The sequence below is a fragment of the Magnolia sinica genome, chromosome 13 (assembly GCF_029962835.1).
Source record: "Magnolia sinica isolate HGM2019 chromosome 13, MsV1, whole genome shotgun sequence".
Lineage (NCBI taxonomy): Eukaryota > Viridiplantae > Streptophyta > Magnoliopsida > Magnoliales > Magnoliaceae > Magnolia > Magnolia sinica.
Genome location: NC_080585.1, coordinates 26,530,740 through 26,554,325, shown reverse-complemented (window position 1 = coordinate 26,554,325; position 23,586 = coordinate 26,530,740). Strand labels below are relative to the sequence as shown.

Genomic DNA, 23,586 nt, shown 5'->3' with positions numbered 1-23,586 from the left:
GATTGGATTATTTTTATTTGTCATTAATTGTGATAAAATGTCTCTTTTATCACTAAAATGTGCATGGATTTCATGTGATTGCAGTGCACCGAAAGAACCTCCTTCAACTCTTATGTGGACCTTGTTTTTACTGGCCCAGGTATTGTCTTTTCTATGTCATGGTTTAATTTACCTTCATATTTATTGTTCCTGTATCCATTTCTTCAGAAGACATGCTCATTGAATTTGTTCTGATGCAGCACTATGACAGACGTGGTCAACATGATCTTGCCCTGACAAAAATTGATGAGGCCATTGAACATACTCCTACTGTGATTGATCTTTACACTGTGAAGGTTTGTTTCCCACCTTTCTTTCCTTCTTGCTTTTTTACGTAACTTGTGGTATATCTTCTAGAAATTTATATCGATGATTTGATTACAATCAATGAGTTTCTAAATATTTATATATTTGTTTATAAAACATTGTTGATGAGTGCATTACTTGACGTGTTGTTGATATACTTGTCAAGATACATTATGGCTTTGAGAGAGGGAGTGTATTACCTAACAATCTTTACATCCTTTTCAATGCACATTGTGGCTTTGATAGGGTGAGGGAGGAGAGATTGATTGACTTGAGTATACCTTTGTTTCCATCCAATGCTCTTCCATGTCTATAATTTATAATAGCTTATAAAATATACGTTTTTGTGGTTGATAGTTTTGTTTTGTTTCTTCTAATGATTAATATATGGCTCTTTTATTGTTTAGTTGTGTGCCTTACTTGAACTTCAAAGAAATAGGAAAATATTCATGTTATGTTTGGTTGTTATTATTGAAAAGTTTGCTGCTTAGGTCTATTTGGTAAAGGTTCAAAATATTGGTACTGTGGCACATATCTTTTGGCTCCAAACTGAGTCATAGAGGCATATTGGTGTGAAATTTGACTAATTTTATCCTGTTGGCAATGCATACAAAAATAAAAAAATAAAAAAATTGTATGTTTCAGTTTTTCAAAATACCAATACTTATCGCAGGATATGGTAGGCATTGACTGATTCTTTCAACCATGCATTTAACATCTGTTTAGAATATTAATGTGGCCCATGTTTGATATATTCCATGGGTGCGCAATTCTTGTATTTGTTCTTCTCTATATTTTGCAACTCCAGGGGATTTTTTTGAAGGGCAGCTCTTGAGGATTTTTTGGTCTAATTTAAAAATCATGACATATACTAGTAAAGACCTACAACCATGTCCCAAACTGTCACTGAGTTATCATGCCATGCCTTAGTGCTGGACATCTTCACCAAATTTGATGTCATATTGGATTCTCTATTTCATTTGGGAAATTTGAACTATAATGCAGCTTCAGTCTTATTCAATAGAAGGAAGATGCCCAACAAGGATATGGAGTACCTCCTTGTCATTTGATTAGACGCATGAGAGGCCCACGCAGTGCTTGAAAATCAGGCATGGACTAGTAAATAGTTGCCATAAGCAAGCCTGATTCTGGATTCAGGCTGAGCCTCCATAGAAGATGGTGTAAAACTTGGGCACATGCCTGGGCCATTAATTTGGGCCTGAAATCAGTCTCATGCTAGCCGATGGGACTAAAAGTGAGGGCCTAATCAGACCCATGCCTGTCTAGGCTTGTCAGCGGTGATTTTTTTGTTAAAAGTGGTGGCCGATATGATAAGGGATGTAATGGTGAATTTTTTCTATCAAAGGAAGAGAATGTATTGCCCCATATTGGACTGCTATGGCCCTATGTTGGCCTGTACAAGCATGTGTTGGTTGTTATGTCCGTTACAGGGCCTTTTTTTTTTTTGAAGGATAACAAGAAGAATTTTATTGATGAAAAAGAAAAGCAGAAAAGAGAGAGAGTTGGACCGTGGTGATAGCCGACCAACTACTCTCCTAAAAAGAGTAAATTACAATCCTTAAACTTTTCGACAGAGGAGGCCCATTCGACTATTAGGTGAATCACCCTTAGAATTGTAGCATCCACCGATTTTGAAGTATCATTAAAACTTCTCCCGTTCCTTTCTTCCCAAACTGCCCACCAAACAGCCAATAGAGACATTCTCCAAAGCTTTGACCTTTGCTTTCCACACCTCATACCATGCCAAGCTTGAAGTAGGCGATAGGCTGAATCTGGAAAAATCCAGGAAACCTGAAAACGGGATAGGATTGCTATTCAAATCTGATATGTAAACATACAGTGAATAAAAAGATGATCCACCGTTTCTTCACTGGCCATGCAGCATAAACAAACATTAGTAATGATCATGCTCCTCTTTCTCAAATTTTCAACTGTGAGGACCTTATCCTTGCCACCCAACCACCCAAATACTGCTATCTTGGGAGGAACTTGGTATTTCCAAACATGATAAGATGATGCCTCTACGATTAGAGGGGGGCTGCTGGCTATATGGCTGTAAAAAGACTTAACTGAAAATTTTCCCGTTTTGTCAAGGCGCCATACAAGTCTGTCAGCAGTCAACTGATTCGGATTAGTGCTGTAAATGCGATTAAGAAGAGCTGCGTATTCTTCAACCTCCTTGTCTCGAAGATTTCTTCTACACTCTATATTCCACGGCACTGCTCCCCCAATAATCGAGTAACAAGCTTCCATTGTGATAAGCTGATTTTGGGCGATATGGAAAATGCGCAGAAAAGCGACACAGAGGGCTTCTTTGCCCACCCAAATGTCAATCCAAAAGCAAGTGCGTTTGCCATTCCCAGGAACGATGCATGTACCTTTGATAATCTCTGCCTTATTGGATAAAACTCCTGAAGCTTTGTAGTTGGAAGAGTTCTTAGTCCACCATCCCCCTTCTGAACGCCCATACTTACTCTTGATCAAATCATTCCAAAGAGTACTATCTTCGGTCCCTAATCTCCAAACCCATTTGCGAAGAAGAGCTCGATTCATTTGTTTAAGATCTTTAACACCTGCCCCTCCTTGAACTTTCTTGCAAACTTCCTTCTAGCTAACCAAGTAGAATTTTTTCTTGTCTTCCTTCCCATGCCATAGGAAGTCCTGTCTTAGTCTTTTGAGAATTGCCAGGATCGACGCCAGACATTTAAATAAAGACATGAAATAGAGAGGAAGGTTCGCTAAAGTTGCCTTGATGAGGGTTGGCCGACCGCCCAAAGAAAGATAACTGCATTTCCATCTGGCAAGATAAGATCCAACATAGGTGATATTGAGACCACAATCTTTCGTTTCCTTTCCAATTGTCGATGATTTCTTGGCAAAATCTCGTGTCTTGTCGATATTTTAAAATATCGATGGATGTTTGGATGGATCAATGGGATGGCTGGATGGATGGATGGATGGGATGGTTGGACTGACATCTTACGATAACACTTACTTTTAGGCCCCCATTAAATGAAAACTTATTATGTATGCATTCTTTTTACAATTTGCTGATTCTTAAATAAGCAAATATGTGTATTTTAGCATCTCTTGAAGTTTCACTGAAAAGTTCTACCATTTCCTCATGTTTCCCAAATGTTTCTCCGCATTTCTGGTTAGCAGTGACATCGGTATTGTTTCTGTATCCCCAGCCAATGAAACTTGTAGCAAGCCTAACACTTCAAACATTGCAATCGAGAAAATCCGATGAGATTGAAGCCCCCTCAATTACATTCAACTTGGCCCCCCTAAAGACTTCCCTACTTAGATCGCGGAAGCATTGGTTGTCTCTCCTCCCAATTCCCATAAAGCCCAACAACCAGCCAACAAAGCCATTCATCATAATCTCCTTCCTCTCTTACCTCCCCCTTCCCCGCCCCCATGCCATGACCGGAAAAGCCTTTCAATGGAGAGAGGCATCACCCAAGCCATCCCAAAAATGCCAAAATATCTTTCTCACACTTCTTTTGCAAAGACGCAATGTATGAAGGGATGATCAATCGTATCCTCTCTCTGCATGCAAAGCAAGCTAATGTTGGTTAATGCCATACCCCTCTTCTCAAGATTGTCTATTGTGATAACCTTGTTCCATCCCACCAACCTAGTCAAAGCCGCGACTTTGGAGGGGCCCCATATGACCATGGAGAATCAGTGTGCACCGCTTCCATTTTTTGGAACCAGACCCTAGAAGAAGGCTATAAAAGGATCAAACTGTGAATTGCCCAAAATTGTCTTTGAGCCATACTAATGCATCCGAATCAGATGAGGAGGTAGATATTCCCGAAAGCCGATTAGACAAGCTCATGAACTCTTCCATCTCTTCTTCCATTAAGTTTCTTTGACACAGCGGGGGCCACACCACACCAACGACTGAGATAGAGCAACATAGATCCATGGTGGCATCCCTATTTGTGGGTAAGCTGGCCAGCCTAGGATAATCTTCTTGAAGACTTTGGTCACCCAGCCATACATCCCTCCAAAATCTGATCCTTCTTCCATCGCCCAATGAGAATCCTGCTCCCTCCTTGAACTTGCCCCCCATATCACTCTCCACAACCCCCATACCCTTGTACAAGGAGGACTTTTTCGTCTACCAACCCCCTGCTTTCATTCCAGCTATTTTTTTTTTATTGGCTTTCAAAAGAAAATGATCAATTTTGCAAAAATTGCATCCCATGTTCTTTAGTTTTTGTTTATTCAGAAATCATTGTTTTTTATTTGCATTTTGGCTATTTTTCTTTTTCTTTTTTTTTTTTTTTTTTTTCTGTTGCAATGACATATTGATCATTTATCTTTTATATATATATATATATATATATATATATATATATATATATAAACTTTTGCTTGTTGTAATGCTATGGCATATTTATATCAGCTGAGACTTTAGGACAGTTTTCATCATTAAGCCACTCATCTTTTGTGCTGCCATTTGGGCATGCTGTTGACATATGTTTTCATTTCACAGGGCAGAATACTAAAACATGCAGGTGACTTGAGAGCTGCTGCTGCATTGGCTGATGAAGCTAGGTCCATGGATCTTGCTGATCGCTATATAAATAGTGAATGTGTTAAGCGCATGCTTCAGGCTGATCAGGTATATATATGTGTTTTTTTCCCCACACGTTATCCTGTTATGTTTTTCTATTTTGATTTTTATTTCTTAAATTAATCCGATATACAATATTATTTTCTCTTTTGCAAGGCCATTTAATAAATTGAAAGATACTTTTGATCTCAATCTGAATTTCTTGCAAGTTATTTGCTTTTGAAGGTGGGGTTGGCAGAGAAAACAGCTGTGTTGTTCACAAAGGATGGGGACCAGCATAATAATCTGCATGACATGCAGTGCATGTGGTGTGCCCTCGTCACTTTCTTGGTTTCTGAATACATGTATAAGAGGCTGTTCTGATTCTCCTTGCTAATTCTTTTGATTTATGGATCCTGAGAAGGTATGAACTTGCATCTGGTGAAAGTTACTTTCGACAAGGTGATCTTGGACGGGCTTTAAAAAAATTCCTGGCTGTTGAGAAACACTATGCTGATATGACAGAGGATCAATTTGACTTCCATTCCTACTGTTTACGGAAAATGACGCTGCGTGCCTATGTGGAAATGCTCAAATTTCAAGACCGGTTACATTCACATCCATATTTCCATAAAGCTGCTGCTGGAGCTATCAGGTGAATGTTTCTATCTGGACTACTAATGAGGTTTCCATTGATTGAGTTCTTATCAGACTTGTCTTGCTACATCTTGTGCAAGTAACTGCACAAATTATCTCTAGGAATATTGTTTTCTAAATCATACTTTCCTCATGATCATGTTGTTCAGTTGTTGAACTTTTTCTGCTGGAAATTCTAAATGTAATTCAGCTTAAGCTTTATGCTTGTGGGTAGATCTTGGATTGATGGTTATCTTCAAAACTGGATACAACTTGCCGTGTTCGTTTGATGATGCAATTGGAGGTGTCAAGCTTTTATAGCACGTCAGATTTGAACTCAATTCTTTCATTGGACAAATCACTTATGTGTTTACTTTTGGCGAATAAGGCTGTAATTGTATGCCTGGAGTCAATGTTGAGAGCTACTTTATTCTTTTGTTGGAAAACTCACATCCGTTTGTGGGTATGCTTATGGAAAACAAAACCATAATTGTACGCCTGGCCTCAATGTTGAGATTTACTTGTCCTAGTAATTAGGGCCTCGGCTTTACTCATCATCTTACCACCACAGAAACACGCAAAAGAAGTCCATTTGAATAGAATAATCAGGTAGTATGAACTTGTTTTGAATGCCATAACTGGTCTCACTAATCATTTTAACTTGAACTAGAGCCATATAAGAGTTTTTGTTAACCATTTTAACTAATCGTCTACATAAATAATTGTGGAAGACTTTGATTTCCAGAAGCATCATCGGAACGTCTTTTAAATGGCCTTGCTTCTGGGAATATCAGTAACTAAAGAAGTTTGTCACAGATCTCGCGATCCCTACTTATCTAGATTTAAAACATAAATAAATAAATGGAGAGCGTGTTGTACATCAAAGCGGGCATGTAGAATGACAATTCTTGAGTACTAGGCACAAATAAATAGCTGGATTAGAGTCCATGGGCACTTAGTCTTAGAAACCTGTTGCAGTTGTATTTCTAATTTTCAAGTTTGGCAGCAGAGAATGGTTCAGATTTTGAGTTTAGGCTGTGTGTTTACCTCATCACTAAGGTTTTTGTGAAGAAAGGAACCCTATGATTGATTGAAACAATGGCTGTCTGCTACTCTGCTGCGATACTTTTATCCTTTAGATCCAAGTTGGACCCTTGGATAAGGGTAAGGGATATGCCTTCAATGGGACATGAACTCCAAATCTTATGGAGATTTCAAGCATGAAAACAATGGCTGTCTGCTACTCTGCTGCGATACTTTTGTCCTTTAGATCCAAGTTGGACCCTTGGATAAGAGTAAGGGATATGCCTTCAATGGGACATGAACTCCAAATCTTATGGAGATTTCAAGCATGAAAACAATGGCTGTCTGCTACTCTGCTGCGATACTTTTGTCCTTTAGATCCAAGTTGGACCCTTGGATAAGAGTAAGGGATATGCCTTCAATGGAACATGAACTCGAAATCTTATGAAGATTTCAAGCATGAAACATATCAATTATTTACAAGTATTAACTAATAACTAACTGTACCATTTGGCTATAAACCAAAAGCTTTTGATGTTGTAGAGAATTATGTTAAATCTTTGACATGTTTATACTTATGTGACTTATGAGTTGTAATCAATCCTTGCTGTACATCCCTCATACCTGATCCTTGCCATACTTGGTCTGGAACCTACACTGAAGTAACGTAGGCTATTTGAAAACTCACAATCAGAAGGCTAGCACCCTTATCATATTATACTACAAGAGAAAAAAGGCTTTACAAATGCCACATTTTGATGAAGATTTTTCTGCAGTTGCTTTATGTGCTTGACTGGGACCATTAGTTACAGATAGAGAGGCATCTCTGAGTTCTTCCCACAAAAAATCTGTCTGCACATTCAAAATCTTGCAATACTTCTGCCTGCTATGGTGGAAGTTTTGAAAGATATCATGTACTATCTTTTCTCCTTGCGGCAGTGGCTACAAACTGGATGCTATTGCATCTCTTGTGCGATATGTTTTTATCTTTTCTGAAGTATGGTCAAGTTGGTCTTCTGTTGGTTGGTAACGAGTGCATTCAATGGTTCATTTATACCACTTTCCCATGTTCTCCTTGCTACATATCTCACCTTTGTGAGATTTTGGGTTAAATGTGGGATTGATCTGTTTATAGTTGCTTCCCCAGCTATTTTTTTAGTGGGTCTTACTGTAACGTTTTTAAGGACCATTTCTGTTGTTTAACTTGTAGCTTGTCTACAGACTTCTATTAAATATGTTCATATACAATTTTTTATTTTTTATTTTTATTTTTTTATTTGGGTGTTTTGACTTCAACTTGTCTTTGCTTATATATGAGTTTTGTTTTTTTTTTATTTTTTTGTTTTTATTTTTTTTTATTTTTTTTAATTTTTTTTTAAAATATGCAGATGCTATATAAAGTTATATGATTCTCCTTCAAAATCTGCAACCTCAGATGATGGTGAATTGTCAGGACTGCTTCCTTCTCAGAAAAAGAAACTGAGACAAAAACAGAGAAAGGCTGAAGCTCGTGCGAAGAAAGTATATTTAACTATTGTTCCATAAATGACATTGCAATGCAAATGATTTGTTCTATGACTCATAACATCTTGCATTTTCTTTAGGAGGCTGAAGAGAAGAATGAAGAGGAATCGGGTGCTGCTGGTGTATCCAAAACTGGCAAACGGCAGCATGCCAAACCGGTTGATTTAGATCCTCATGGGGAGAAGTTGTTGCAGGTGTATATTAGATCCCTGAAATGCTTCTTTCACCTATTGTAGGTTTTGAGATATGGTATTGTAGATGATGCTGTGGAGATCATATTCAGTAAGATGTGAAAGCCATTGGAATAGGTCCTTTGTGTAATGACGGTATGCATTGGTGCAGATTGAAGATCCACTAGTGGAAGGTACAAAGTACTTGAAGCTGCTTCTGAATAACTCATCGAAATTGCTGGAAACACATTTACTTTCTTTTGAGTTAAATATGAGAAAGCAGAGGACTCTACTCGCCTTTCAGGTAATTTATAGTTACAAGCTTGAAACATAGGGGTGCAACAGGGTGGACTTGGACCAGATTAGGGTCAGCTTGAGCTTGATGTAAGATACAAGGCTCACACCTGAATGTGAAGTGGTTCAAGTTTCCAAGGTTCAAGCTGAAGCCCAGTCTTTTACACAAGTTTTACTGTTAATGATATGTAATGCACACACAGATACATATATCCACTTCTATGCATCTGTCCCCAGTCATGGATCCACCATACCTCAAAATTCCTCCCAAATCGGAAGATCTTAGCTGTGCAATCTTTGGCTTTTTCCCATCGAATATGGATTTTTGGTGTGTTTCTTTGTAACTTCGGATTTGCATGAGTTTATGAAGCTCTAAACTAGGAATCAGTACAAAAGGTTTGAAAATGAAGCCTAAAAGTGAGAATATTGCTGTAGCATATTGAATATACTACAAGGTTATGAACTCCATTGTCCTCGATGTTGCTTACTACAAAGAAATAAAAGGAGCCGCAACTTTATTCTTAACAAGCTCAAAAAATAATGTAATCATTCCAAAACCGATATCATGGGAAGAACTGAAATTGTTTGGTCTAATGGAATATAGAAGATGCGCAACCAGCACAGCCACTAGTAAATGATGAGGTCAATTCAATAATAGTACATAAAGATGGAAGAGTAGAAATTAATTTTGTTAGGCAAAGCACTTTTTTTTTTTTTTGAAATGTAACACTACCAGGGATTGAACCCTGGATCACTCATACACACTACATTTGTTTCTACCAGCTCATCTAACGAGCGGGAGACGGGCAAAGCACTTGCACCCTACCTTTCTTAGTCGCCCTTCAACCTCATCCAGGCATTCTATCTTCATCCGTGATGGAAGCCACTATCTCAATGCTCTAGATCACCAATCCTTAGGCCCCACGTGCTAACTCTGGGGACAAATAGGGAAGCTCCCAAGTTGCATGATCCATCTAGAGGTTTTAGGCATGGTCTTGCATTTTTCCCTGTGGTGTGGATTACCTAAGTTTTTGATCAGCCTGATTTTGGTTTTGATGGTGAGCATAAGGGGGAAAACACGATTGACGGGGTGGATCTGAAGCAAACATCACGTGGGCCCTGCAACAGCCTGGTACCACCATAGGTTGTGGTGGTACCGGTACCATGTGGGTGTACCTCATATATTTATTGAAATGATTCTATGGTATGGTTTCCACCATAAGTTTGATGGTAATGCTTGAAAATGGGGCCCATGCGATGTTCATGAAATCCGACCTATTCGTTGTGAAGGCCTCCCAGGTTTGGCCATGGGCCAAAAATAAGGCCAAATCCATGACTCATGCAGGCCTCACCACAGGTTTCATTTGCGAGCAGATAACCTTGATTTTCATGGAGGGTCCACCGTGTTATGTATATGCAATCCAATCCATTCATCTGACACATCCACCTTTGATAGTGCGGCACCTCAAAAATTGGGCGATTATGAAACTCATGTGGCAAGGTGTTCCAAAATGGTAATGGTGGCTGTAACGGCCACCACCGTTATGATATGGACTGTAATGGCCGTTACAGCCCCCGTATCGGCTGTTACGGCCATGTTTTAGTTTTTGAAAAAACAGTTACAGGACTGTTACGGGGCCTTTACGGCTTGTTTTTTCTGTAATGGCCGTTTTAACCCCGTAACGTGTAACGCTTATGACTGTTACCACCGATTTTGAATACCTTATCAGGTGGGGCCCACACAAATTTCTGGTGGGTGTTCCCTTCTCAACTATTCCTAGTGGTGTGGCTCACCTGAGTTTTGTATTGCCCTGCATTTTGGGCCCTTGGCCAATAACAAGGAGATGCATGTGATGAATGGGTTAAAATTTGATGAACACATCACGTGGGGCCATTTTCAAGCCCTACCACCATACTTATGATGGTAATGTTACCATGTAGATACATACATATACGTACACGTGCATATATAAAAGAAATGTTCGCATACACTTGATTCCACCTGTACATGAGTTTGTGTGGGTCCTGCCATGATGTGCATGTGGGATCTGAACCATGCATCTGGTGTGTCCCCTATAGAAAATGGGACCACCCAAGAATCAGCCGGATCTGATCCGGATACATCTGATGTGGCAAATCATGCCTAAAACCCATAAACTTGCTTGGTGGGGCTTACAATGGTTCTGGAATATTCTGAAATTTGGTCAGTCTGTACATCTAGGTGGGGCATAGACAATGGGCAGGTTGGATGACATATAACCATCATGGTGGGCTCCACAGAAGAGACAAGAGTTGGTGTTCAATGGCCAATGTTTCCTGTGTGGTGGCCCACCTGGGTCATGGATCAGGCTGTTTTTTTTTTTTTTTTTCCTTTGGCCCTAAATGGGGGATGCAGCTGATGGATGGGGTGGATGCTTGACACGCATCACAATGGGGCCAACACAGCTCGACACTACCACAAACTGTGGTAGTGTCGACTGCATGTGATTTTTCTCCTATATATCATCATCATCCAAGCCTCATCCCAACTAATTGGGATATATAAAATGACTAGTTTTCGTTGGTATTATATGTAAAACTACTTTCACTCCACCAATGCATCCAACATATCTTGTCCTAAGAGAAGTGATAGGCCACCATTTTGTTATTTAAGAACATCATTTTTTTTTTTTGAAGGCTATTGGATTTGAATTTTGCATGTTGCTTTTTTTTTTTTCCCCCCCAGGCTGTAAAGCAGCTGCTTAAACTGGATCCAGAATGCCCTGATTCTCACCGCTGCTTGGTATTTCTTCTCAAGCAACAATAATTCTACAGTGGCAATTATTTTTGTTTTGAAATTTTTTCTTCACATTTATTTCTATTCCTGAATACACAGTATGCAATGAACCGTGAAAAGACCCTCCTTGTTGCTTGTAGTGTTAATTGCATATGGTATAATTTGCCTGTAAAACATATGTGAATTTACCTTTGTACAGTTTATTATTACAAGAAGTTCGTCACAATGTTTGTAACCAGAAATCCACTTCTAGCTCAACTTGAAAAGAGCACTGGATCTTGCAGAATATACTTGTCTTCCAATGGTCCTTTATGAGGCTGAAGTAGGTCCATTTTAGAAACGTATCTTGGCTTCAAATTTGTGTCAAATCTCTAAACATTTTTGTTCGACATTCTAAGCTTCAAAGTTTCATTTAGTTGGCATGGAATGGGATGGGTTCCAGTTGTCTAGTGTTTCCATGTTTGTTACTCATTTCTTCCGGGGCCAAAAGACTGATTGAATGGATGTTTAATTGGAATCCTAAGACCGTCAGGCACAACAAGGAGAAAAAAAAAGAAGCATGTGTCAAGGCTTGGAAAGAGATCGTGTTTCATTGACAAGTGCATTCAGCTTCCGGGAATAGGGTCAAGAACTGCCCTCATCTTAATGCATATTCATGACCTGAGTCACCTGACTGACTTGAAATACTTCATATGAGGAAAGTAGGTATGACTTGTGGAACAGTCTCAGTAACTTACTTGAAATACTATATATGAGGAGAATATGTATGTCTTTCGACTGGGGAGAAGTCTCACAAAATCCACATGGGTAGCTCTAGTGAAGGTTCATTGATCTCCCTTTAGGTAGAGTTGAGGTATTTGGGATTCCTTTTGTTTAATTTGCAAGTTCTCTCCTCCTTTTACTTTTTTATTTTATGATGGTATCCATTGCGCATCAGGGTTTCTGTACTATCAGACATGATATATAATAATTTGCTTGCAGGATTTATAATAGCATTCATCATTTCATATGTACAAATACAGTATCACTTGTGGGTAAGTAACTATATGATGTATATTTTGTAGCACGTACTGGAGCAAACCACATTATCCTATCCCTATTGTACCACATACTGGATGAAGTAGTGCACTGCATACCTGTTCTTGTACTACTGGAGTGACCTAAAGTCTGGGTGACCTTGTTCAGTTGTGTCCAAAGCATTGCTGACAGTAGGTTATGCTTATGAGTTTGATAACCTTGGGTAAAATTTGTTTCCAATCATTGTTGCTGATATTTCTCCCGGTGTCCACAGATCATGTTGATCTTGTTGCTCCAATAGCCAAGAAATGAGTCTGTACCTATATTGCATTTGTACAGGTTAAATATTTTGCGCTCAAAGAGTACAGTTTCTCGTACAAGTCCCTTCATGGGATATTGGGAATGGCTTTAAAATGCCTTCCTGGACTCAAATTTTTTTGACTCATAATATTTGAAGGGAATTTCTAGCCTAAACAAGATCCCTGGAAAATTTTCAGCAGTTGTTTTTTGGAGCAGTGCAGTCAAAGGCATTCTAGGCATGCACCTAGGTGTTTTGGGCTGCTTGCACACTCTGAGGTGCCATCTCCAGGCATGTGCCTAGTGCTTAATGCCCATGTGCGCCTAGTGCTTAACGCCTGTGGCGGCGTAGGTGCACCCAGCTGCCATTTGCAAAATATTGCGATGTACACTTTTTTGTACCTTAAAGAATGGTATTTTCTGAATGTTGACACCCACTAAGGGTGGAAAGATGTCGTGTAAACCCCATGGATACATTTTCCCAATTCTTTTATATCAAAGCTTTGATTTATGAAAATGGCTCTTCCAAATTTCGTAGAATTTGTATAAATACATGAGATGTCTTCTTGATTTTTTTTCTTCTTCCATTGGTATTTCAAGCACTACATTGGGCTTCTTAAAAGCAATTTGAGTTTCCATTTGTGCCATACAAGAAATAGACAAAGAATTGGGGATTTTAGGGGGATTGAAAATTTCAGGTTACTAGATTTGGGGATGAAAATTTGGATTTTTAAGGTTTGGAAAATTTAGGGGTTTCAGCAAAATTATGATTTTGGGTTGGGGAATTTGGGGGGTAAAGGAAATTAGAAAATTTAGGGAAATTGGAACATTATTTTTTAGAATTGGGGGAATTTACGAAAAATTGGGTATGCGGGCGTTTGAACTAAAGAGGAATTGATAATTTTATGAAATTAAGGTTTCTAGGTTTGGGAAATTGGGGAATTTGAAAATTGAGTTTTGTGGATTTGTTGGAATTTTTGAGTAGATGTTAGTTTTTGGAAGCAGTGTCTATGTTCTATTTCAATACATAGTAACTTTATAATTAGTTTTATTCCATTATAGAGCTTAAAATATTATGTTCTATTTCAATACATAGTAACTTTATAATTAGTTTTATTCCATTATAGAGCTTAAAATATTAAAAACAATATTCATCCGATGTATAAAATATATTATTTAGAAATAAATTTGTAAAAAAAAAAAAAAGGCTGCAGTGGACCTAGTGCCATTAACTACAGTGTTTCAGAGTCTCTCAGCTTCCTCACGACTTTTCCATCAGTCCCCTATTAACATTGACTTGTTGTTTTTCTATTCCACATGTAGAATAACCAGGAACAAAATGCCGACATTAGCAAGTGTTCAAGCATATGTTGTACACATGGACATGAGTGTCAAAACCCGACGTTGGTATGAGTTTGTGAATTCTGAGAATTCACAAAATATATCTTCTCAAATAGAAAATAAGCAAAATATGAAAAGAATTTCCGTTATTCCTCAATGAAAAGATGTGGAGTGGTACAATACTTAGGTCATTCTCCATCTACAATTTGGTGGGCCTCAATATTGGGTATATGTGCCATGTTCCCATAGTTAGTGCATGAATAGGATCCCTTATTTTTTTAATTTTCGAGGCAGGCATGACAACATGTAGGACACAAGGGAAAAAATGAGAGAAGATAGAAAACATGCTATTTTTTTTTGTTCTTTGAATGGGTCAATGTCAATGGAAACAATCCTCTAAGAAACCACTAGGGACTCCCCGTTACAGCCTTGAAAAAGCTTAAGACTCAAGGCCCAGTTGATAGCCCCACTCGTAGGCTATGAAAAACTTGTTGAAACATTTTGGGTTTGTGACAAAACTTAAAGATTATTTTGCACTTACCATACCAACCCCATTCTTGCAAGAATTCAGATACACCATTAGACTTTTCTTTCTTTCTTTTATTTTTTGTTGGCCCAATTGAATCCCTTGCTAGCTTGAAAGAGATTATGGATTCACTCGGGAATAATTTATTCCATCTCAAATAGACTGGTGGCTTTGTCAAATCTCTGCTGTGTTCCAGCAATATGTGAACAAAGATCCGCCATTTTCTCAACATGAAAACAGAGTATAGACATTGCGAATGATAAGTTTCTGCCTGTCAGATGATTAATTGCTAAGATTTTCCTGCCTACAATCCAACTAAACACAACCATGCCATGGGGTGTGCGGATTCCTCCATGCATATGCTGTGGGAGCATTCGTATGACTATTTAAATCCCCCATTAGCATTGGGTTAAAGGATTGAACATAAAGCTTTCCATTCTTTTCGAGATTCCAATTCCACTCATCCCTCTCCTCTTGGAATGTGCTTATCTAGGCATCCCATGAGACGAATAAAATCCTTGATCTCCTCATCTGATATAGCCCTCGTAAAACCTGTATACCAGATTACTTGGCCTGTTATTTTGCTGAAACTTGAGACACAAATATTCCTTTCTCATCTGCCACTGGATGCAAACTAGGCAGTGAATGACATAATGCTACAGTGCCACACCAAACATTTGTCAGAAGCGAATAGTAATAATACATATTCCATCGCCAATTTCCTACAATCATCTGATAGAAATCCTCTTGTAAACAAGGCATAGATTTCCATGACTAAGCTTTGTAGAGAGGAATCCCCAATACATGCCTATGGGAAGAGCATGACAAAGTGCTACTTCTTTTCAGAAATGAATAGTAGTACACATTCCATCCCCGTTTTCCTACCATTGCCTTATAGAAATCCTCTTGTAAGCAAGGCATAGATTTCCATGACTAAGAAACTCTGTGGAGTACATATGTCCATAGGAAGAGCATGACATAATGCTACACCGTCACACCAAACATCTTTTTCAGAAATGAATAGTACACATTCCATCTCCAATTTCCTACAATTGCCTTACAGAAATTCTTATGTAAGCAAGGCATATATTTCCATGACCAAGAAACTCTGTAGAGAGAAGAATCCCTGATACATATGTCCATAGTCTGTAAATTTTTTCTTTTGCCTTTTGTATTCTTTCTGGTTATGTGATTTCATTAATAATTTGTCATCTTTCATATATAAAAAATGAAATTCATACCCTTGTCTGTATCTATGGGCGCACTCTCAACCATAGCGATAGTTGAATGATTGCGATGGGTGTTATAGCAGTTGGAGTCACTCTTATATAGCCATATGAGCCATATGCAGAAGGTGGCATGGAAGTGGAGCTCCCCTACCCCATGACTAATGTTTATAGACCCAATGCTCTATGCAATACCTCATCACATGCCAGCTGTTTCTTACGATGTGAGAAACACTAACTTGGTTTTCCTGTCCAATGAACTGTGGGAGGAGCACCATGGTTTGGGTCATTAATCGTGTGGTCAAATTACTTCTCCACAATGAATGGACTAAGAGCCCTCCGACTTAGACTTCTTATGAACATCATTGCTATTTTTGTTGATGTCGTTGCCTCCACCGTCTCCATTATAGTTGTGGGCATATATGGTTGAAGTCTGATCGTTGGTCTTTAAATTATCTACCACATGCTACCCAACCCCCTACATATGACCTTGATGCCTCACCCTTTAGATGTCGGGACCATCAACATGTGAAAAGAGTTGTGCTGATAACCTACTTTTTTCAGCCATAATTCTGTTAACGTCAATGCTATGCTAGTTGTCTTGCTGGTTATCTTCGTATCAGGTTGTCGACTTGCCTCGTCTAGGTTTGCGACTTAACCCATTCATAAAGTGGGTCCTCCTGGTCCTCAGTAAAAAAATGCATCCGTCAGTGGCCATCAAGTTAAAGGGTCACACACAAGGTCTTTCCCACTAGCTGCCTGCAGGTGCCTCGATGGCAGTTTCATGTTGTAGTGGTAGAAGACGAACTTTTGGTGTGTTGCATATGCCTATCTGTTCCTTATATTTGTGTGGCTGAGGGCAAACATGCCCTAGTTTTGCTCTCTTGGTGATGGCGATACTCTTTGCTAGTGCTTGGACCTCTAATAGCTAGAGGATAGGGCTGTAAGTCCCCGTACATTGACCACCACTTGCTTGCCAATTTATTATGTATACTTGATTGTTCACTAACATTGATTCTTAGTAAGAAATTAATAAATAAACTTTTAAGCGTATGCAATATACTCACATGACATCATCGTCCTTGATGCAATTGTGACTTCAATACAGAATGAGGCTTGCACGTCTCTAATCCTCTCACTCACATTTTCCTATTCCAACATCTTTCAGTCACTTCTGCTTGCACCCTCATTGCTATACAATGATGAATCCATGGGCGGATCAAGCACCCAAGTGCTCTAGGTGCAATGTATGCTATGTTATGCCACTGTCCTAGCTCTTGAGGTTCCACACTCTTACTACCATAACCAGTCTCTTGTCTGGATTCCTTAAACTGAGGCTCCAACTTAGATTGTTGCATTTGTTCCCTGCCCCATGTTTTTTTTTTTTTGAAAGATAAGAAACTTTATTGAAAAGATGCAGCAGAGGCCATCGAACAAACTAAACAGAGACCAAAAAAAAGGCCCAACACTCAGCCAACCCAAAAGCTTACAGCGCCCAATCCCGAAACAGAATCAGAACCTTGGAAAGTACATCAGCAGACGAGACACTATGGTTTCTAAACACAGTTCTCTCTGCCCACATCACCCAAAGGACAACAAGAAGAATTGAACGCCACTTTTTCTTGCCTAACACACCACCCGGGTCCGGGCGCCAAGTGCAGAACAACTGATCAAGAGAGGAAGGCATAACCCAAGAAACACCTGCAAGACGGAGGACACTCCACCAAAGATATGTAGTGAAAGAGCAATGAATGAGGAGATGGTCCACAGATTCTTCCTCCTTGAGGCATAGGAGAGAAACATTTGGCAGGATCATCCATCTCTTTTTTAGATTATCGATTGTAAGTATTCTATTCCTGCCTGCAAGCCATCCGAAAGCAGCCACCTTAGGAGGGAGGCCATAGGACCACACCGCACCAGCGTGACAACAGGAGGGCTGATTCACTGAGGACGAGTGATGGTTGTAGCAAGACTTGACTGTAAAGACTCCCGATTTGGACAACTTTCAAGAGATGGAGTCCTCAGAAAGGTGATTGGGATAAACATCTTGCAAAAGGGAAATAAGCAAACTCCTGAATCTCTTCATTAGAAAAGTTTATTCTGAAAAGAGGGATCCAAAATCTTCCATGGCCATTATGATAGAAACAATCTTTCACGGGAATGTTAAGGTTAGATTAGATAGAAAACAGAGCAGGAAAAGCTACAACCAGTGTGGTTGGGCTGCATCATTGGTCCAACCAAAATCTGATGCTGTTCCCATCACCCAGAGAAAAGAAACATTCTCACGGATGCATGGGGTCAGCTTAGTTATATTTTTCCAAAGGGAGTAAGTTCTGTACTTAGTGGAATCCTTCATCCACCATCCAGAGGGAGAGGTACCATACTTTGTGGCGATAACTTGCCTCCATAGGCTGTTAGACTCAACCCCAAACCTCCAGATCCCCTTAGCAAGAAGGGCCTTATTCATAATTTTTATTTTTATATATATATATATATATAATTAATTAATTAATTTATTTAAATGTTTCCACTCCCATCGCTGAAAGGGGTGCAAACTTGCTTCCAATTGAGCAAAGGAAACTTGAAAGATCCAGAGCTCCCTTGCCACAAGAATTTCCAGGCATATCCTATCGATTTTAGAAATAACAGATTTAGGGTAGTGAAACAAAGATAAGAAAAAGATTGGCATACTCGAGCGAGAGGCCTTTATCAAGTTAATTCTGCCCCCTTGGGATAAGACATTAAACTTCTAGGACGATAGTTTTCTCACCATTCTTTCCAAGATGTTGTCCCATAAGAATAGGGGAGGCTTACCTATGCATAGTGGAAGGCCAAGAAAGAGAGTAGGGAGGGAGCCTACCTTACACCCAAAGGAATCCGCAAAGGAATTACACACCTCTGAAGAGAGATTAATGGCAAAGAGTCTGTTTTTGACAAGTTTACCTTCAGCCTAGAGACTACTTGGAACCAACATATAGACATGCTAAGGAAGGTGACCATGCTCTCGTCTGGTTCACAAAACAGTAAGGTATCGTCAACAAACTGAAGATGATTAATGCAAAAAGGGAGTTTTGGAATAGAGAAACCTCTATACAACCCCAGCTCCTGACCCTAGGAAAGCATACCACCAAGGGCTTCAGTGGTTAGGACAAAAAGAAAAGGGGAGAAGGGGTCCTCTTGTTGAAGGCCTCTAGAAGTTCAGAAGTAACCAAAATGGGATCCATTAATTAGGATAGAATATTTAGGAGAGGAAATACAAATTCTTATCCAAGCTTTCCAGGTAAAACCAAAGCCCAATCTTTGAAGCATATAATCCAAAAAAGACCAATCAACATGATCATAAGCTTTCTGGAGGTTGAGTTTACAAAGGATACCCGACCTTTTCTCCCTAGCACACGAATCTAAACATTCGTTAGCAATAACAACTGAATCTAGAATTTGTCTACCCTCTACAAAAGCAAATTGAAAGGGGGGATACAACCTTTGCAATCACCTGTCTTATTCTCTAAGCCAAAATTTTGGATATAATTTTATAGGGACCACCTAAAAGGCTTATGGGATGAAAGTCTTTGATGTTTTGGGCTCCTTCCATTTTAGGGATCAAGGCCAGGAACATACTTCCCTGTTCAGAAGATAGTCTCTTGTGTTCGAACGGCTCCAACACAGATGCTAAGAGATCCTCCTTGACCGTTTCCCAAAAAGATTTAAAAAACACTATGGGGAAACCATCGGGCCCTGTACCTTTATAACTACCAAAATCCCAAACCGTAGCTTTAATCTCTTCGAGATCCACAGGTCTCTCTGGATACAAAGCTTCTTCTTCCAAGATAGATTGGAATGGGATGATCCACATCATCAACACTTGGTAAAAGAGAACAGAACTGAACAATGGAATTACAGATAACCTATTTGTCAGACACAAGAACATTATCATTCTCAAGAGAGGCAATAGAATTAACGTGGGATTGGGCACTAGCGTAATTATGGAAGAATTTAGTATTACGATCCCCATCTTTAAGCCACAAAGCCCTGGGTCGTTGTCTCCATTTGATCTCTTCCTTTTTCAGCCTGGCACAGTAATCAGAGGAAAGTTGGAATCTAAAGGATCTTTCTTCTTTAGAAAGGAGGCTCACCTCTTCCTTAATGTCTAACTCTTGAATGGCTGAAAGTAAGGAAGAAATCTCAGCCTTTCTCAATCCGAAAATCTCAGCCTCCCTGCCCCATGTTGTCTGCACAGTGGCACGAATAGCCTATCTATGCACCAATTTGTTCTGCTATCACTGGGTAGCTAATATCATCATTCTCTTAATCTAGGTCCTCATCTATAGTGCCATGTCCCCATATAGCATGCGGCATTCTTCCTTGATTTCCTTGTTGCATGCTGAATCCATAAGTGGATCCAGCACTAAAGTGCTCTGGGTACATCATATACTAGGTTCCACCATGTCTCAACCCCTAAGGTCTCGCACCCTACCTACTACTGTGGCTGCCACACCCTACTACTGCCACCACCCACCAGTATTGTCTAGACTCATACTTAGGCCCAAACTTAACCAGCTGCATGTACTCATTACTGTCCCATGTTGTTTGCATACAGGCGTGAACAACCTATGTGTCAATCTGTCCCTCTTTCAGGGTAGTTAATACTTAATATCATTGTATTCTTAATCTAGGTCCTGATCTATAGTGCCACGTTGCTGTATGGGACTCGACAATTCTTCGCTGATTTCCTTGATGCATGGCACCTGCTCCTCTCTGTGCAACGCTAGAACACAACACTCTCATCTGTGCTTTAACCTCCTTCAGAATATTAGGACAACTTTTTACATTCTGGTAACCCTTGCCAAGTGCTCATTAAACAGGGACATTACACTACTACGTGAGATATGACCACAGTAATATTAAATGGACCTATGTCTATTCTCCTCAATCAGTTTTCCATGTTGCCAGCCAATGGCAAGCTACCTTCCTAACATTTTAGACTACTTGTAAAATGAGAGAAGATGAACATTAGAAATAGCAATCAATATAGTTTTTGATTTTGATTTTTTCCAATTTTTAGTTTTTAATTTTTATATTTTTAAATTATTTTAATTAATTAAATAATTTCAAATAATGAAAGACTAGCTAATAACACAAATATGTATTGGTATCCCCATTACCATTGTATAGTTATTACATAGTACTGAATAATAAATATTCTTTTCTATAATTAAAAAAATATTATCTTTTGAAAATATTAATGTTTATCTATTTCATAAAAAATGCAAGGGGTTACCACTGCATGTCTCTACTAAATTTCATAAAATATATTTTTAATTATTTTTTTCCAAGAAAATGAAAGAGGTCAATCTGTAGATTGGCCAACTGTCAGTTGTCAACATAAATTTTTTTTTTCTACACATTGTAGATTGGCCAACTGTCAGTTGTCAACAGCTTAAATCAGGGTTTCTCCAATTCCTTCCACCTTCAAAATCAAAATTTCTTGCTTGAAATCCACGCCAATGCAAGAAACTCATGTATAGATGCAAATTTGTACTTGTTTTATTGCTAATCTGTTGAAAAAATAAAAATAAAAATGGATGTAGACACTTATATCACCTTTGGGGTTCTGGCCTGAATATGCTTTCAGATAGTGATTGCTCCAAATTCGTGTTTGTTGGGAAACAACTTGAGTGGCATTGTTAAAACAAACTGAGAAACACAATCCCTAAAAATTTGTCCACAATGATAATATTGTTGAGGCATGTATCAATGATAATATTGTATGTATCAATGATAATATTGTTGATACGACTTATGTTTTTATGTGATATTCACACACACACAATGATAATATTGTTGAGATGAACACTTCTTTCCATTTGTTTGTGTGAGCATTCTGCTGCTATATAAATTGCCTCATCACTATTGTATCCATTAGTATCTTAATGAGAAAACCAGATGCCTAATCTTCAAGTGCCTGCTGTGACCAAAGCACAAACACTCCTCATATGCCATCATGGTACGTGTGTGGAATCTGGGATGTTTATCAGATGGTCCCTCTGATGCCTGTATCCTACCCTAAAATTGAGGCAGGCTTATTCATTAGGTGAGCGGAACATCTGCAGTGGATGTAGACTGTCTTGTTATCATTTTTCTAATGGTGCATTTGGTCACCTGCTAAATGGATTGGCCAGGTTTCTGGGCTAAGGAATATTCACCATGGAGGCCATCCAATGAACATCTCAGATCTGCCACATGTGATGTTGCACATGGGGGGCTCTTTCTCTTTGGTGCTGGGAATGTGGTGTCTGGAGTTCACACTAATAATTTAATGGAGAGGCAAGATGATGTGCCTTGCTTGTCAAGGACCATTTAGTTATACTTGCTTAGAGGTGCTGATCCCTCCTCTCTCTCATCCTCCATATTTTATTTTCCACAGATAAGATTTTTTCATAGAGTGAACCATCTGGCAGCTCCAACCACCGATTCGGAGAAACTCATTTGGAGTGTCTTGGAAGCAGAGCGGCCTTCCCTGAGGTTTATTTGGTTCACCTATTTTTGGCTTATTTTATTTTATTTTTTTGAATAATTATTTCGGTCTTTTCTCATTTTATTTTTTATTTTTTTCCCCAACTATTCTATCTTTTCAGTCAATTGCATGAAAAGTCTTTGATTGAAGCAAACAGAAGTTTCCTTGAGAAACATAAAGGTTTGTATTTTCCCAGACAACCTGTGTTTGAATGCATTAGCGAACTGAATGTCTGAACTGTAATTACCCTGTTATTCATAACGATGAAGTAATCCTCCAATTGCTGTTATATGAGTTCAACTTGAAGGTTACATATATAATTGCGAACTGGGGGCCCTAGTCCCTTGATTTGAGTATGAGGAAGGCCATTGCAATTTGGCCATTCACTTCATTGAACTGTTACTGCAATTTGATTCAGTATTGATTCAAACACAGCCTAAATGTATTTCACATTATTATTTGGTATTGTAATGTTACTGACATTGATTTTATGGAATCTGAAGATTCTTTGATGCATAGAGCGGCAGCTGCGGAAATGCTATTTGTCCTGGAACCTGAGAAGAAGCTTGAGGCAGTCAATCTAATTGAAGAATCAACAAACAACCTAGTGTCAACGTAATATTTCCTCAGTGTTGTATTATTTTTCTCCATTGTTTGATGTTCATTGTTGCAAGAATAAGCGTCTTTTCATGCTTCTGGAATCCAGAAATGGAGCATTGGGGCCAGTGAAGGAATGGAAACTCAAGGATTGTATTGCGGTTCATAAACTACTTGAAACTGTCCTGGCTGATCTGGATGCAGCTTCCAGTAAGTACCAACACAAATCATTTGTAAGCTTCCATAAATAACTAAATTTCTGTTTTTGTTATGAGCATCTAGCTTATGTTTTTGTTATGTAGGGTATAGTTAATTGCCTCATTATTCTTATTATTTTTTATGTAGCAAATTCCTATGATCAATGTGACGTAAGGCTGAATCTCATCTAATACCCTTAATTAAAGAAACCTACTCAAAACAAAATCTGTTATTTTTAGAATGTGAGTTAACGACAGTGATAAGAAATATTAAAAGATTATAAAGCCTAAAATATATTATGAGTTTAAAGGAAAATTACAATCAAACACCTATATTTATGGTATAATTACAATTACCCACCTATTAATCATCTAATTACACTGTTTTATATCACTTTCTTTATACACTTGGTCAAAGGTCAACAAATAAACTTCATTTAAACAACAAAAATACCTTTTTTCTTTTTAAAACCCATGTTGTGAAAACATTTGTGTTATTCGGATAGTTGTAGGGG

General features: G+C 38.7%; 1 protein-coding gene across 3 annotated transcripts in view; it reads left to right on the top strand.

The window, feature by feature from the left end:
- Nucleotides 1-23,586, top strand: part of LOC131223336 (N-terminal acetyltransferase A complex auxiliary subunit NAA15) — a 64,687-nt gene that overhangs the window by 36,668 nt on the left and 4,433 nt on the right. For 2 of the 3 annotated variants that reach the window (XM_058218710.1, XM_058218712.1), the window contains exons 13-25: nt 85-139; nt 240-335; nt 4,874-5,002; nt 5,180-5,262; nt 5,358-5,588; nt 7,981-8,113; nt 8,197-8,310; nt 8,459-8,590; nt 11,306-11,362; nt 22,188-22,285; nt 22,399-22,457; nt 22,781-22,892; nt 22,984-23,084. In XM_058218710.1, coding sequence (XP_058074693.1) covers nt 85-139; nt 240-335; nt 4,874-5,002; nt 5,180-5,262; nt 5,358-5,588; nt 7,981-8,113; nt 8,197-8,310; nt 8,459-8,590; nt 11,306-11,362; nt 22,188-22,285; nt 22,399-22,457; nt 22,781-22,892; nt 22,984-23,084 — 1,400 coding nt within the window. The remainder of the gene's footprint in view (nt 1-84; nt 140-239; nt 336-4,873; nt 5,003-5,179; nt 5,263-5,357; nt 5,589-7,980; nt 8,114-8,196; nt 8,311-8,458; nt 8,591-11,305; nt 11,363-22,187; nt 22,286-22,398; nt 22,458-22,780; nt 22,893-22,983; nt 23,085-23,586) is intronic. The other variant, XM_058218711.1, reaches the window with a different exon arrangement.